Raw genomic sequence first — 17,689 nt, 5'->3', positions numbered from 1 at the left:
AATTAAAGTCATCAACTATTTAGGACCTGTCATAGTTATTATAATTCACACTAACTTTGAGAATATCTCAAAGAAAGAAGCATCATATTTAGGAGGTCTATACACGGACAATACTAGATACTGAGAAACTCCGTGAATAACAACAGCAAGGAACTCAAAAGACTTGAATGTATCAAAGCTGACATCTTTACACTTTAACTGACTTGAGTAAATATTTGCTTAACTACCTCCTTCCTTATCTATCTGAGTAAAGCTGTAATTCAGAGGCGCAGATTTGATTAAAACAGTTGCACCTTCAGAGCTAAGCCATGTTTTACTTAATGCAATAAAATAAATTTTCCAATCACTAATAAGATTGTTGATGTAAAATGTCAACAGTAACGAACAGCAGAATTTGAGCTCAATGAGGCCAGTGATTAAAATACAAGGCAGGACACAAACCAATTAGTTTCTTTTCATAATTGGTGACAAGAAATGCCCCCCAAACAATACCTTAGCATGTTAACCCTTGCCTTACATGCACACCCTGCAATATTCACCCCTGGGACCCTCAGCAGTGACAGGTTCCACACGTCTGGACCTACAAATTACAGTCTGGACCTTTGATTTGGCTTCACCCAGTTTTCCCACCACTGTGAGTGCCACACAAAGATGACCAACAGGACGTGAATCAGGTAATAAAGCAACCGCTAATGTCTCTGTGACTTGTGTCAGTGAAGTAAAAACAAACTTTATTTCACCTTAACATGCAGCGGTTTGTTTTTCAGAGAAACAACACTTATCAAACCCTAGGACTTAATTAAATTAAATAATTTAATTAACCTCAATGGTTTAAATTAATGTCCACACAGCAGGCTTCGTGTCAGGTGGGCTCCCTCGAGCAGTTACAGAGCTAGGAGTTTTTTCTTCTTGAGCCAGCCAAGTTGCTTTTGATTGCTGGAATGCTGTTGTAAGCTTAATAATGTACAAAAATAAATAGAAAAGAAAAAGTGTCCCCGAACCCACCCTTTTATACAGTACCTTGATTATGTTGGAAAAGTCCTGGTAAAGTTAGATGACACAGCGAGTCTCATATCTTACATAAACCAAAAGTTACACCCTGCTAAAATCAAGCAACAGATCACCTGCCACTGGTCGTGTTCCTCATTAGTGAGACCACCCTGAGATGGCTAATACAACAATGATTATAGTCCTCCTCACTAGACAACACCCCAGTCACTTGTTTTATATCTCCACACAAACACACACAATGGTGATTTAATCTGAGTGTTCAGCTCATACAATCTACACTCACAGCACTATATGAACTTTTGCTCTCGATGTGCGTAACGCCCAACAGGCCACAGACAGTTCAGCATCTGCTGACATTCCTGTCTACAAACACTTCAGCTCGTGTCAAACTCCTGTCAGATGTGACGTCACTCACAGGGTCAGCCATCACATTATGAGCTCCACGGTCTTCTGTACATATTTTATCCATTGTCACACACGTGCGCATGGGAGGCAGCTAAAGGGATTGAGTGACCATTCCACCTGGCTCTCTTGACGTCACTTCCGGGACCGAGCCAATGGAAATAGACCTTACCAGTTCTGGCTCCTCTGACGTCACATCCGGGCTCGATCCAATGAATGAAGAACACGCGCCCGATCCTTATGACCTCACTTCCTGTCTTCCCCTTTAAAAGCCTGCCCTTTTCCCTTTTCCCTCAGTCTCGTTCTGGACTTAGTTGGATGCACATCAGTGCTGTGTATTTGATAAAAAACGACTTTGCAGCCAGGATACCATATTATATGGGTGGCTGCCCCAAACCTTTATCTGTTTATGTCTCGTTCTTGTGACACCATTTACAAGCTGCATCTCATCTACAGTAATAATCTCATCTAATAATATTATATTCACACCACACAAATTTTAATATCACAAGTCTTTGTTTGCATATAGTGTGAAAAACATTATTCTAAACCTTTTTTACCTTGTTGTGTGAAAACATGGAGTATCAGTATGCCCTTATCATAATAATACTTATGTTTCTATTTTTCTCCACACAAATTTAAAACAGTTGTTGAATTACAGAGAGATTTAATTTCTGTGGTCTGAAAATATAATTGATATTCCCCCCAAATCCACCTTAAAACCTGTGAAAATAAATAAAGTCAGGTGACATTTATGAGACATTTTTCTGGCTTTTGTGTCTGATGAGACAATAGAGTGAGGTATATACTGTATAGTGCTTTGGTGGGCTTTTATGCTAAAGGTGTCCATGAATTCTTTTATTTCTATCATTTTTGCATTCTCCATTAAACAGACATTTGGCTCTGACTACTTGGTGATAATGACTGGACATTTGCCAGTGATGCTTTGACTCTTCAGTTCTTTGCGGTGATAACCAGACGTTAAGTTGCCAGTACAACTCAAGCAATCACAAACACTTCTCCAAAACCAAGACATGAATTGGGATTCACAACCTGCAATGAAGGAAACCCATGTAAACCCATGAAGGTACTTTTTAGGGGTAATGAAATGAATGTATGAAGAAAAGAGATTAACTACTAGCAGTAAAGATGTAAAACCCTTAGAAGGAGACAGATCTGTGATAAAGTCCTTAGAAACATTCTGCTGCGGTTGAGATGAAGCAAGAATGGGCTGACATAACTTTACGAGAAAACCCAAACTTTGCATAAAGCAAAACCCAATCTCAGAAAACAAAAGTTAATGTAGCAAAGTGAAATAATGAAACAGGTGGGAAGGCAGATCAGAAATTAACCGAGTGTAGGTGAGAAACAATGTGTGGCCTCAGCTATAATTTACACATGTTCAGTCCTTGGGACTTCACATTTATCCACTCCATTGTTGCAAAAATTAAACAACGTTTATTTTCTAAGTTATATATTTTCACAGGTATAATATGAAGCTTTATGACAGACACAGTAAGAAAACTGTGTGTTTCCAAGTCTTTATTAATCCACACACAACTTATAAACTTTCTGTTCACATTGACCCCTGCAACCCAGCATCCCATTGTAAAGAAACAATATCCCATTAAAACAGAATCATTATCTACCCCTATTCTTAATACAAAAGCTAATCTTGAACTACAAAATTCCTGTTAAATTCAACTTAACAGGATATAACAAACGTCAATACAAAACCTGGCTCACACAAACCCGGCCGCTAATTATTTTGTGTTCCTAGAAACAATCACCATAATACACGATTCAAAGTCATTAGAAAATTAAGAAATATGCCTCATTCTGCTTCTTGCAGAAGACAGATCTTAGTGATTTGTCTACCAAATGTCATTGTTATCGTCTTCACACAAACTTTACAGACAAATCCATGTTCAACTGGAAGGACTCTGTTACTAGGTAGGTCTGCCATTAGTTGGTGACCAGTTGTGCTATGCAGCCTGTGACAAGTTTTACACTTGGACAGGACTCTCCTGTTTCAAGAATTAGCTTTGGGAATCTGGGACCTTTGATGCAATTGAGAAGAATATGATAGCACCCAACGTGATATATTTCTTTAGGAATCTCTTGTAGTATTAACTGTGACACATGATGGTCTTTTGCCATGACAGCAGGGTACTTGGCTTTCTCTGGCATTGCTGATAGACTGAGTCTTCCTCCAACACAAAGAATTCCATCTTGAGGTATCAGATTTAGATTGTAGATGTTACTGCTATCAGCGCATGCTCCCAGCTACTCTTCTTTTGTAGAGCTGAGATTTCCTCTTGATACTGACAATGATAGATCATTTCCATCTCAGCTTGCATAAGCTCCTCAGTTCTTCTTTAGTTGCATTTGAGAAGACAACCTTCCTTGGTGCAGCTGGTGTTGTTGTGGAACTTTGTCTGTTTCACTCTGTGCTCTGTTTGCTCTTAGCTCCTCTCTCATTTTGGAGTGGTTAAGTAATATCATTTTTAATCTAAAGGACCATGCCACTGTTCCTTTAAGTTGCATCCATAAGAAGAAGTACTCTGTCAATTGATTAACTCTATCTAACCTTTCATTAGCCACAACTGAATTAACCAGGACAATTATCTTTATCTCAGGGTCTATGTAGTAAGGTCTTCCAGGGGATCTCATTCACATTTTGGCCATTAGATGCATAATCAGCAGGAATAATTTGAGAGCTCACTGTGACAGATAGAGGCCGCTCTCATCCTCTTGAACCCTCGGACAAAACGTCAGATGACAGGTACAAGTCCAAATATTGACTTTATTAATAAACAACAGTGTACAAAGCACCCTCTTCTCTCCAATACTTATTAAATACAGTACAATACCTATAATCAATAACAACACTTGTTGTCACCCTTCCACCCAGCTCAGCTCAACACAGGGATCTCCCACAGTCCTTTAAATAGTCTGTGACCCCTAAGTGCTCCTGAACCCCTGTCCATATGACTTCTTAGCACTTCCGGGTCAGATCAAAACTCCTCTTCTTCAACCCAGAAGCACATCATTCCCTTTGTCCATGTGAGCAGCGCCTTCTAGTGGCCCCTGTGATATCCAGCAGGGCTGTGGATGAAAACTTCATTGTCCATAATCCATTGCTGGCATTCGGGGCACCTCCATGCTGCAGGGAGGGCTCCACCTGGCGGCCTGGGGGTATTGGCCGGTATGACTGGCTGGCCATAGACCACATTACGTACTTCCATTGAGACACCTTTGACATTTGTAGAATAGCTGATACCTTTTTAGCCACAAATGTACAGAATCTTGTTGTCTCGTTGTTATAATATTTAGTTACTTTCTGTCCAAAACACAGAATGTTGCAATGGCAGCTGTAGTTCCTTCCTTAGCATTCTGTCCATGCGTACTGCTAAAGTTGATGTTGTTAATTCTAATCATGGAGTGGTTATGGGCTTGTCATCCCATCCTATTCTCAACCCACACAACTCTTGTAAAATGCTTCTTGCAGGCAAAATCACTGGTGTTAAGAATCCCAATGGGTCACATACAGAGCTCACCATGGACAGTAAACTTCTGCTTAGGAATTTGGTGTTGATGTCAACATCTAAAGTTGAAGCAGTCGGACTGGATACACGCCTGTACCCCTAGTGCTCTTTCAGCAGGAAGTAATACTCGATCGAGGTCAAGGCCTGTTATTTCCTTTGCCCTGTCATCTTCAGCGATGTTTTCCAACACAACTTGATCATTGCTAACTCACCTTGATATCTTAAAGCCTCCTGTCTAACAGAGGCAGCTTTCAGATTGTGATACAGAGACACACTTTGTCCAGCTGATTTAAATGACTTTTATAGAAAAGTATATTCTTAAAGTTGATGATCGGCATATATTCAAAGAGAGTCAGTAGCATATATGAAAATAAGTCTTATATCCTGGTGCACGTTAGTATAGTCTTAGACCATGAAGGAGTTGATTAAGAAAGGCCACAACTGATTTTAGCATAAAAGACCAGCCTGCCTGCCCTTTTACTTGCTTTGTTTTGAATTTCTGTGAATCAAGGACGTTGTGTTCATTGAAGGAGGTGAGCTGACGAGCAGCGAGATTTTGTTTTAGGGACACAAGTGCTGGGCCTTCTGCCTGACATACTGTAGATTAAGCAAGTCTCTCTAAGCATTCAAGGCTTAATTATGGGAACACTACAGGCAAGCTTTCATATTAGTGTGTGTATAAATATCTCTAGTATAAATATCTCTGTATATATATTGTGGCGGACGGCCAGGACCTATGCCTGGTTGGGACGCCCCTTTGACACTGGATGTGGGGGAGCAGCCATGGGATGCACGCTACATCCCCCGGAACACTTGCTGGCAGCCACCATGGGTTACATTGGGGCCACAATTGTGTAACACCAGAACTCATCCCAGTTGGGCTCCGTGGCCACCACCAGGGCGAGCTGCACGGTTTCCTGAGCCCATCTGGGCAGCAATACAGCCACACCTGGGAGTGCAGCTTTAATTAGGTTAATTATCACCTGAAGCACTTCTGGGTGGGCTATAAAAGCAGCCTGCAGCCACTACCTGGGGCACCAGAGTCGAGAGGAGGATGACAAATCTGCCTAGGAGGAGTGGAGGAGAAAGACAAGTGACATTTGTGGTGTTTTTCTTTTGTATGTGTTTTGGGGATTGTGTAGTGCCTGTGGGACATGAGGAAGACATGCTCTATATGCTGAAAACAAAAATAAAATCTTTTTGTTCATTTTAATACGTGCCTCTGCTGTCAGTCTGTGTTGGGTCGATGCCAAGAGAGCGCTTTTTCCACAATACCTAAAATCCAACGTCTGTCTGTATGTCTGTCCACTTTTCCGGAGAGAACTACATAATGGATTTAGATTGGGGTTTTTTCTATAATTTTCTTCAACATTCCTGTTCATTTTGTGACGTCTCTCATTGTGCTAAGTATCATAGTTCGCTTGCGGTAGCGATTTATTTGTGCGAATCCGAGGGCAGAGATGCGGGGCCCTCCTCACTTACATGCCAGCCTTGGAGCTTAACTTGCCTCTGCTTAGCTAGCGAACGAGAGAACTACTTAACAGATTTAGATCAAGCTTTTTACTATAATTTGCTTGAACATGCTGGTTAATTCTGTGACTTGTCTCATGGTGCTAAGAATCATAGTTCACTTGTAGGAGGGATATACTCCGCTAATCTAAGACAGAGGCTGTGGGTCAACGGTGGGGTGAAACGTGACATCAACAGTGGGTAGCCAGGCGGGGCCCTCCTCACTCACGCGCCAGCCTACGTTCGAATCTCTCTTTCTCTGGTCACATTTTGGATTGTACCTAAGCACTTGTACTTAGCTAGCGATACCTGTTTGATTTTTAAAGTTTGTCCTGTTTCACTACTACGCCCATATATATATATGTAGGTTAAAGAAGCATTTAAGTTTATATGTCTGTGCCTCCTTATGAATAATAATAAAGTTACAGAAGTGTATACTAAACAAGTTTTAAACTATGTAAGTATTAATTGTTATGGGCCTGTGCTTTTATTTCAAGTAGTCAAGAGGCACCACGCCAAGCTGTCCACTGCTTAGCCCTTATAAGTGAAGCTGCACACTGCCACCAAACTGGCATGGCTATCCATTATATCAGTCATAAGAGATGCTAGTGAAATGAGTAAACATTAACTGAATTATTAATTAAGCAGTCCAGTTTTCACTAGGGGGTTCTACAGAGTCCAAAGTAGTGGTGAGAACTAATTAACGAAAGGCTGTCAATCTTTAACAGCTCAGCATTAGGGAGGAGTGATTAGCTGACACTCAACTCAAAGAGGCAAATACGTCTTTTGAGCCAAAGAGATTTTAATGAACAAACAGATAGTGAAGGATAAATTGTTATGAGAAAGTTTATGACGGCAGGATATTGTTATGAGAAAGTCAGCAATATCTGTTGATTGTTCTGAGAAAAGGTGCTGAGCGAGGTCATCATCATGAGAAACCCTAGAAAGCAGATGATGGGAATCTGTGTGAAGGGGGGATATTTTGTGATGAGAATTGTAATAAATCCGAAGCTCACAGAATGCTCGGGTCTCAAGTCATCTGAAGATGAGTTTGTATGTGCGCCGTACAATAAAGTCTGATTCTGCTGCCTGTCCCGAGATTCCGAGTGCCTTCTTTTGGGCTGAGGGTGTCCGAGCTGCCTGATCTGCTTCAACACTTTATGCAGACATCAACAAAAAAATTGTGCAAAACTGTGTCTACTAATGTAGCATCAAATAAATGCCTGCTGTCCTCGGCACAATGTCTGAGAGCATAAATAGCACAGCTTGGTGAGGAGGTGGCACCAAACAATGGCACTTGCATTCCTTTAATGTAACTTCTGGCCACCATAAAAATCTGAGTAAATCAACATCCTCTGAAGGAACATGGCTTCCACATCAGCCATTGATGCCATAGATTCTTGGTGGAACCTCATAATGACACCTATCAGTGTGCTAGTAAGATCTGGCCTCTGAAGAAGCTACTCATTTAGTGTGGTCCTTTGAAAGGAAGCTGCACAATCGAATACCACACCAACCTTGTGTTTTCTTGGGCTGGTATACCCCATGATGTAGAATGTGCAACACATTTCCATCTCTGCCACTGCGGTCTTTATTTGGATCTTTTCACTGCATAACCTTTATCCATCCATCCATTTTCCAACCAAATGAATCCAAACACAGAAACATGGGGGTCTGCTGGAGAAAATTCCATCCAACACAGGGCGCAAGGCAGGAACCAATCCGGGGCAGGGCGCCAACCCACCGCAGGCATAACCTTCAATGGCTATTAAATGTCATGAATTTGCGTGAACCACAAGGCAGAGCAGAGTCTTCTTGTCCACAGAGATCTGTTCACACTCTGCTCCTTGTCCAGGTGTCCAGGAGAAGCCCACCTTCAAGCTGAGGTCACACTCCCTCATCCAGGCCCGCAGCAATTGTACTCTCATTCCAGTTCCACTCTTATTTCTTATGATATGTTTTGTGTCCTCCATCCCTCCATTTTCTGAACCCACTCAGTCCAGTTCAAGGGCAACATCGGGTTCAATGCATGAGATCCAACCCTGGGTGGGCCATCAGTCCCTCACACCTTCTTCACCAGCAGGCCTGAGCTCTCCTCATCTTTTCCTTTTGCTCTAATTTCTTTTTAAATGGCTCACTTGTTCAGGCCACTGCTCTCCAAAGAGGACATGAATGGAAGTGACAGCAAGGTCACAATTAGGGAATGACAAAGAAGACAAAGAGACCTGAGCCTTTTGTGTGTGAACTCCAAATCAGCACATGGTAGAGTCTGTTCAGTCACAAACAGAAGATGACATGAATTGTGTGCAAATGAGGTAGTGAACATGGAGTGGAGCAGCCACGGGTTCAAACAACACAACATAATGTTGTGGAGCAGTAGGTTTATGAGAGTTCTGCTCAGAGGACCATCAGCTTGACCTGTGATGGCCCGGTGCCTGTCCAGAATTTGTCACCAATGCCAGGATTAGCGTCACTCTCCATCACCCTACAACTGGACTGTCCACCCATGTTTGCTCCTGATGCTCCCCTCGGTGGGCCTTGTGGCCCCCCCTGGTTTCAGATGACAATGTGGTCCTTTGGCCGGTTTCTTGTCTGAACTTGTGGAGTTTAGTGACAAGTTCAGCATGACAGGGTGAAGAAGCACAAGTGAGTTTAAAGAAGAAGAACACAGGCTGAGAAGGACATGGATAGTTTATTAAATGTGGAGGAGAGCTGAGGAGATTATAAAAGAATAAAGAGAAGAATTTAGAGGGAATGGACAGGGGGCACCGTCACAGGGGTTCAGCGTGTTCAGTCTTCTTCTGTGTGGATATCCACCTGCCGTCCAGTCCTGTTCAGCTCCTCTTGTAGTGACCTCAGGTTCTTCTTCTCACTCTCACTGATCTCATTACGCCACAGCCTGTGAAGGACACAAGTGGGAGTTAAAAACATAAGAGAACCCCAACTCACACACTGTACTATTACAGTGACATTCCCATTCAGGTCAACTTCCCAGAATTCTCCTTAGTGTCCCTAAGTTACATGACGTGTGTTCTCCTGCCAGTCACTCAGTTCACTGTCCAGTCAGGTCACCGTCCTCTGAAGGCCTTTTGGTTTCATCTCAGTGAAGGTCTTCAAGTCAGGCCGGGGGTCATCCATGGTGCCTGCTGACTGTTTTTTTTTTATCCTTTATTATTTTCCATTGTTTTTATAAAATTGTTCTGTTCATTTATTATTTGTTTAATTCTGTATTTTCTGTTATTTTTATTCTACTTCATTATTAGTCAGTATCTCTGTGTGTGTCTTGCAGTTCTCTCACATTCCTTGTATTTTGTGGTTTGATCCCAAGACGCAGGACTACCTGCCCCCCCAACTCTCTAAAGGCTGTGGCTCATTTGACTGCGCTCTGGTGATTGGTGGTCTTTGTGAGTATTTTGCTCTTTTGTTTTTAATTCTGATTATTGTCTTTGAACCTTTGGCTCTTGAGTTCAGATTCTCTTATAGTTTGTTTTGTTAATAAACCTTGTTTTTTATGAAGACCACTTTTGGACTTGTCTTTGCTCCAGCTGGAGTTTTCATGGTTCTCCCTCTGGTCACACTCACTTCACGCCTATGAGACTCTTTTTGATTTTATTTTGAATTTAAAAGCCTGAGCTCATTTCTGAGGCCTAGTCTGGCCTTAAGCCTCCTGTTTACCTGAGGTGGGCCTGCCTAAGGGTGACATTTGTTTGGTGGGCTATTCTAGAGGCCTCACCCCTTTATTATATTGTGCTGTTAGAGCAATCACAACAGAAGGTTGTCTGTCCAGGTGACATTGTGTTGACCCCTCTGTGGTCACTTCCTGTGTCCTGCTCTCTTCATTAATGTTCAGTCTCTCTCTTTATTATTTTCTTTCCCACTTCTCCTGACTCTCCTGTCTTCTCTCATTTTCTGTCCTCTTCTTTCTTCTTGTTGTCCCCTCAACACCCTGCTCACTGACATTGGCTCTTCACTGTCTTGTTAGTTACAAGTGACCCCCATAACCCTGTCTATCCTCTCCTCCTGTCCAATCTGCCTGCTGTCCTGATCATGTCACCTCTCCCCCCTGTGTCCTTGTCCCTAAGTCTGTCCACCTTTTCTGCTCTTCCTTTTCTCAGCTCATCTTACACTCCTACTCTTTGTTGTTCTCCCTCTGTCATCTCTCATTATCTTTGTTGTCCTCCCTGTCTGTCACCTGTGTCCAGCTCCACTTGTCCACTGCTTTTTGTCCTTCTCGTCCCACTGCCTGTCCTTCTCCTTCCTTCAGTCAGTCCATGTGGTGTCCTGTGATCAGTCCATCCATCAGGCCATCAGCTGAGTGACTTCATAATCCCACACACCTCACCCTGTTTACTCACTTCAGTGTCCTTAATTTACAGTTTGGGGTCAGCAGACCCTTACACAGCTGATGAGCTCCTGAATCTCCCAGTTTGTTTTTGCTCAGGTCCAGTTCAGTCAGCTGTGAGTGTGGAGAAGAGAGGACTGAGGAGAGAGATGCGGAACATCTGGAGGTGAGACCACAAAAAGACAGGCTGTGGAGATAAAGAGAGATAAGTGAGGACATAAGGATGGACAGACAGACAGGCAGACAGGCAGACAGAAGGCCACAGAGCTCAAAGGCTCAATGACTGCTGACATTTTTACTTTTCACTGAGTCAGTTTGAACCTGAGACCACCGCTGTTCTTATAAGTAAGGCACCAAACTGAGTGCCTTTGGATTTGGGCAAAGGCTGAGAGGGTCTGAGAGGGTCTCCGGCCTTCATGCTGTAGTGACAGGTGAGAAGTCATTGAAACGGCCAAACAGACATTAATTTAGGAGATAAACCTCAAAGAAATGAGACTGACAGTGTCCTGCACTTGAGAGGCCACATGGACATGTAGAAGGTGACAATGGTGGGGGGTGGTTAGAAAGTGACATTTTTTTGTGTCATTCGGGACTCAGGATGTGTAGATATTTTGTCTGATTTGTAGGACATCATGCAAAGACCACTGTTAGACATTCTGCTCACTGCAGAGCTTAATGCTCAGCTGTTTGTCATGATGGACTCTCCTCATGTCACAGTAATTAGATGGTGACAATGACACTCCAGGGCTGCTCTGCTCCATCACACTACCACATCCACCTATGCCCCACTGAGTCCACCATTTTAATTTAAAAACCTGTACACAACCATTGACCCCTGACATGTGTCGCCACACAGCTTTGTATTTAGTAGTAAAGAGAATCATGCAGTGACCAGAGTGACCAGTGGAGCACAGGACTAGTGTGACAGGTGTCCTTAGTGATGTCAAATTATTCACATCACCAGTCGACTATTTGATTATCTGCTGCCACTGAGGAAGACCCTGACTGACTGAAATGACAAAAGAAGGATTTGTGAGGCAGAGGGTCTGGACCTGTGATGACATCAGTGAAGACCATGTGTGTATAAAAATATCAAAAAGGCGCTATATACTGGATTATTGAAAAAGTCATGTGACAGCCTACACTGATCAGGTAGTGAGATTCTTGTTTTAATGTCACACAAGAGACACAAGTGTGAGTTACAAACACAAGAGGGCGCCACTCCTCACACTGGAGTATCTCACTGACACGCCAACTGAGGTCACCTTCCCAGAATCCTCTCAGTGTTTCTCGTCGTCTACTGCACATGATGTGTGTGTCCACTTGTCGGCCACTAAGCCCACTGACAGATATATGTCGATGTACTGTGTAGACCTGGGGGTCATGTCTTGTAGAATGATGTCGGCCTGTTCAGTCCACTTGGCTATAATGGCAGTCACTTCCTGTGTCTCCCACCTAACTGTCCACACTGCCTTCAGTCCTAATCCTCTCCTCCATATGACCTTCTCTTTCTGTGTATGGCTGGCTGGTTATTTCTACTGTTGATGTCCACCTTTCCTCCTGTTCCTCTGTCTGTCCTCTCTGGCCTTCACCTCTGCCTTGTCCTCCTCTTTTATTTGTCATTTTCTTCATTCTGTTCATCTCCTTCTCTTATCTCTCCTTATCTTTGCTCTTCTGTTCTCCTTGTTCTTATCTGTCACTCCAGTCCAGCTCTAGCTGTCCACTCCTCTTTGTCTTCTGTCACTTAAGTCGTCTCTTCTCCTCCCACAGACTGTGCTTCTCCTCTTTTTTCTATTTTACTGATTTTAATAAACTTTAGAGAGGACATCAGAGGAGTGTAAGGAGGAAAGTGACAATGGAGGACAATAACAAGTATGAGATTAAAATAACGAATGGACAGCTTGGGCTTGTGGGACAAGAAATAAAACAACAGTCTGAACAGAGAGGATGAGGAGCGTGACCAGTGTGGTGGAGGGGTTCAGGGTCACAATGCTGTCTTTATAAATTGAATTATTAAAGGGAAACCTGCAGTTGTGTCACCTCACGTCCATCTGTCTGTCCATAAGGGACACTGCAGTCTGTCCTGATTAAACACAGCGTTTGTGTTGTGCGAGTGGAAAAGTCAGAGCAATAATGTAAGAAGAAATAAAATTCATTAGACACACAAACACACACACACACACACACACACACACTTGTTTTTCACTTACTTCAGTTTCTCTAATTTGCAGTTTTCACTCCTCAGCCCCTCACACAGCTGATCCACTCCTGAATCCTCCATGTTGTTGTCCCTCAGGGTCAGTTCAGTCAGTAGTGAGTGTGGAGAAGAAAGAGCTAAGGAAAGAGCTGAGCAAGATCTGGAGGTGAGACGACAATCAGACAGGCTGTGGAGAAGAAGAGAGAGAAGTGAGGACATGAGGAGAAACAGACAGAGAGACAGAAGGACAAGCAATACAAAGGTTCAATGGTCACTTGTATTCTGACTTTTCACTGAAGTGCAGTGTGAACACGAGGCCACTGCCATTCTTATAAAGTAAGGCGCTATATACCTGACAGGGTCACCTGCCTTCACGCTGGACTGACTGGTGCCAAGTCATTCAGACTGACATGTGGACATCAACACTAGATAAGAATGTCACAGACATGAGACTAACAGCGTCCTGCACTCAGGTGACCAGACGGACTTGTCACAGGTGACCATGGGGTGAGGATGACAAACTGGAATTCTTGTCTGTCATTTACCACTCAGGACTGGCAGCTCTAGTGGTGACCAGCAGCAGGTCTGTTTGTCTCAGTCTTTTCAGTTTTTTAATTTCAGTAATCAGTTCATTTTCTAAAGAGGAATAAAGGAATATATGTCTCACTGAAGTGTTATGGAGTCTCCTCTTTTATTTGTTTGTATTATTTTGGTGATACTTTTTCACTTCACTTGCTGTCGTCCCGATGTATCTTCTGTTCACCTGAGTGATTCAGTTCAACCAAATATAAAAACAAAATGGGAGACACTGAGCTACAGGAGGAGACCTCTGAAGAGCATTTAGGGGTTTATGTTGACACAACATTTTCATTGACTAAGTAATGTACAGAAGCAATTAAAAAGATAATATAAAATGTGAGGTTATATCATAAAAACTATTGAATGTAAATAAAGTGACATTATACTCTTACTTTATAATACACTAGTGAGAGCACATCTGGAGTACTGAGTGTAGTTCTGGTCTCCTCAGTACAAGAAAGACATAACAGCACTTGAAGATATGAAGAGCAGAGCAACCAAGGGCATCATGGGACGTCATCATCAAGTTCTTCCATGTATACCCTGAATATCACGAGGACTGACTGAGGTAATTTATGTTAGGTAGAAATGCTAGAGGGGGCTGGGTGGTCTCGTGGCCTTGGACCCCCTGCAGATTTCATTTTTTTTCCAGCTGTCTGGAGTTTTTTTTTGTTTCTTTCTCTCCTCCCTGGCCATCGGACCTTACTTTTATTCAATATTAAGTAGTGTTCCCTAATGTTAATTCTTATTTATTTTGACTTTTTTCTCTTTCTTTGTCGTGTAAAGCACTTTGAGCTCCATTATTTGTATGGGAATGTGCTACATAAATAAATGTTGTAGGCAGGTTTGAGTCAAGTCTTCAATTTCAAGTCCCGAAGAAGTCATAATGTGTTTTACACCAAATTTACATTTGCTGTTTCTTAAATTAACAAGAACCATTTATTACATTTATTGTTACATTTCCAAATTATCAACTCCATGTTAATACAAAGATAAACAGAAATGAAGTGCAAATAAACATGTAATGAGAATCATGTCTCAAAGTGCTGCTGAATGAAACAATACAAGCAGTGCAAACAAATGAGCAGGCCAGTTCTATGTATTGTCACACATGTGTTCCCACCTGGAGATGACCTTCCTGTCTCTGTGAGGTAAGTGAGACCACTGTGAGACGAGAGGGGGCGCTCACGCTGACTGTCTCTCCTTATCCACCTGCAGCTCTGAGAAGAAACCAAATGAGGGGAACTGAGTCAGCCACAGTGCCCAGAGCTGCCCCTGTCCTTCTGGGTGGGACTCTGAAAAGTTACTGGACCCCAGAGGATGGAGTCTGCTGTTGGACCCATAAACTCAACATGAAGCAAGCGCCATCGTGTTCACACAACTGCAAATTAAATTTGTCTATTGGACTGAAAAGGTGTGTTTTGTTGGGCCATCACGTCAAATTTTGTTTTGTTTCATTTGACTTCATTAAAGATGGACACCCAATTGGTGCCCCGACATTACAAAGCAACTTGTGCAGGTCTGTCCTCCAGTCACCATATCAGCAGACTAACATTGTCTGTTTGGATTATGAGTATTGTCCTTAATTACGTCCATTATATCTGTTCACCGTTGTAATTATCTATCACTTTATATTTAGTGATCAAGTGGGGTAGCTTGAAGAAGAGAGATGGTGAGTGTATTGACAAGCTGATCAGGTGAGCAGGATCTGTGGCTGGCATGGAAATGAACTCTCTGGTGACGGTGGCAGAGAGAAGGACACTGTGCAAGCTGCTATCTGTTATGGACAATGAACATCACCCACTATACACCACCATAATTAATCAGAGGAGTTTTGTTTAGTGGTAGGCTGCTATCACAGAACTGCAATATGGACAGATACCAGAGATCTTTAGTCCTCAGAGCCGTTAGACTCTTTAACTCTTCATAACAGGGGGTGGTGGTTGAGTTCTGGGCCTGACGCTCCTTCTCTCCTCCTAAGCTGTATTGACTGTATTAGCTGGGCACCACATCTGATATCTCACTATTTGCTCACTGCTCTATGAGTTTTATTTTGTTTAATGTTGTTATGGGTCACTTCAAACATGTTATCCTATCAGCATAAGTCATGTCAGTTTATTTTATTTGACTTTAATGATATGTCACTTTAGTATTTGTCACATTAATATTATGTTTAATGTCATGTGCCACCTGTCACTTTGATAGTCGTATTATTTGCACAATTCTTACTGCACTGGCATTATTGTATGTAAAAACAACAAGAGTTTCTGTGTCACATGAAACTGACATCTCCTCTGCTTACCATTTAAGTTCTCCTCAGCAAACCAGGAGGCCACTGGCAAGAGCAGTCATCTTTCACATCAGCTTCTTCCCCAGCCATCTTAGCTGGTCACCGCTGAGGACCCCAAACTCAGTTGGTCACTCTTGCTCCTTGGGCACACAGTAGGTTTTGTCCTTACCCCTTGAGTGCCATGTGCTCTCTCCTCTCATACCCACTTCTTGACCTCCACTCCACTGCATCAGCTCAGCCACAATTCTACATTTACTTTATTTCTCATTTAACCTCCATCTCCATCTTTTCATTTTTCTCATTTTAAACTCACTGGGGTGCAGGTTCTAATTCCAGACCCCAGAACACTATTGAGGACACTGGCTGAACCACACGTGTCTGCAGGTGTAAAGTGCGCTCTGCCAATTCACCACCAGCACTCCAGGGCTGCTCTGCTCCCCCACACTACCACATCCACCTACGTCCCTCTGAGTCCACCATTTTAATTTAAAAACCTGCACACAACCACAGACCCCTGACATGTGTCACCGCACAGCTTTGTATTTAGTAGTAAAGAGAATCACACAGTGACCAGAGTGACCAGTCGAGCACAGGACTAGTGTGACAGGTGTCCTTAGTGACAGTCAAATTATTCACATCTCCAGTTGACCATTTAATTGTCTGCTGGCATTGAGGAAGACCCTGACTGACTGAAATGACAAAAGAAGGATTTGTGAGGCTGAGAGTTTGGACCTGTGATAATTTCAGTGAAGACCATGTGTGTATAAAAATATCAGAAAGGCGCTATATACTGGAATAATAAGAAAGTCATGTGACAGTCTACACTTATCATGTGGTCAGAGTCTTGTTTTAATGTCCCACAAGAGACACAAGTGTGAGTTACAAACACAAGAGGGCGCCACTCCTCACACTGGAGTATCTCACTGACACGCTCACTGAGGTCACCTTCCCAGAATCCTCTCAGTGTCTCTGATGTCTACTACACATGATGTGTGTGTCCACCTGTCAGTCACTAAGCCCACTGACAGATGTATGTCGATGTCCTGTGTAGACCTGGGGGTCATGTCTTGTAGAATGATCTCGGCCTGTTCAGTCCACTTGGCTATAATGGCGGTCACTTCCTGTGTCTCCCACCTTACTGTCTACACTGCCTTCAATCCTAATTCTCTCCTCCCTGTGACCTTCTCTTTCTGTGTATGGCTGGCTGGTCATTTCTACTAATGCTGTCCACCTTTCCTCCTGTTTCTCTGTCTGTCCTCCTCTCTCTCCTTCTCCTTTTCCTCTGCCTTGTCTTCCTCTTTTATTCGTCCTTTTCTTCATTCTCTTCATTTTCTTTCTCTTCCATCTACTTATCTTTGCTATTCTTTTCCCTTTGTCCTTATCTGTCACTCCAGTTCATAAACTTCACTGAGGACATCAGAGGAGTGTAAGGGCGAAAGTGACAATGGAGGACAGGAACAAGTATGAGATTAAAATAAAGAATGGACAGCGTGGGCTTGTGGGACAATAAATAAAACAACAGTCTGGAAAGCGAGAATGAGGAGAGTGACCAGTGTGGTGGAGGGGCTCGTGGTCACAATGCTGTCTTTATGAATTGAATTATTAAAGTGAAATCTGCAGTTGTGTCACCTCACATCCATCAGTCTGTCCATAAGAACACTGCAGTCTGTCCTGATTAAACACAGCGTTTGTGTTTTGGGTGGGAAAAGTCAGAGCCGTAATGAGACAAGAAATAAAAGTCATGACACACACACACACACACTTGTTGTTCTCTTACTTAAGTTTCTCTAATTTGCAGTTTTTACTCCTTA

General features: G+C 42.7%; 1 protein-coding gene across 1 annotated transcript; it reads right to left on the bottom strand.

Annotated features, from left to right (window-relative positions):
- Positions 1-8,172: 8,172 nt before the first annotated feature.
- On the bottom strand, positions 8,173-17,689 carry LOC120533558 (ribonuclease inhibitor-like). Its single transcript, XM_039760504.1, has 4 exons — positions 17,656-17,689; positions 13,023-13,196; positions 10,826-10,999; positions 8,173-9,369 (listed from the first exon to the last, which is right to left on the bottom strand). Exons 2-4 carry the CDS (start codon positions 13,091-13,093, stop codon positions 9,261-9,263), a joined length of 354 nt encoding a protein of 117 aa, XP_039616438.1. The 5' UTR covers positions 13,094-13,196; positions 17,656-17,689; the 3' UTR covers positions 8,173-9,260.

The sequence above is a fragment of the Polypterus senegalus genome, chromosome 8, assembly GCF_016835505.1.
Source record: "Polypterus senegalus isolate Bchr_013 chromosome 8, ASM1683550v1, whole genome shotgun sequence".
NCBI lineage: Eukaryota > Metazoa > Chordata > Cladistia > Polypteriformes > Polypteridae > Polypterus > Polypterus senegalus.
This window is presented reverse-complemented; position numbering and strand designations above follow the sequence as displayed.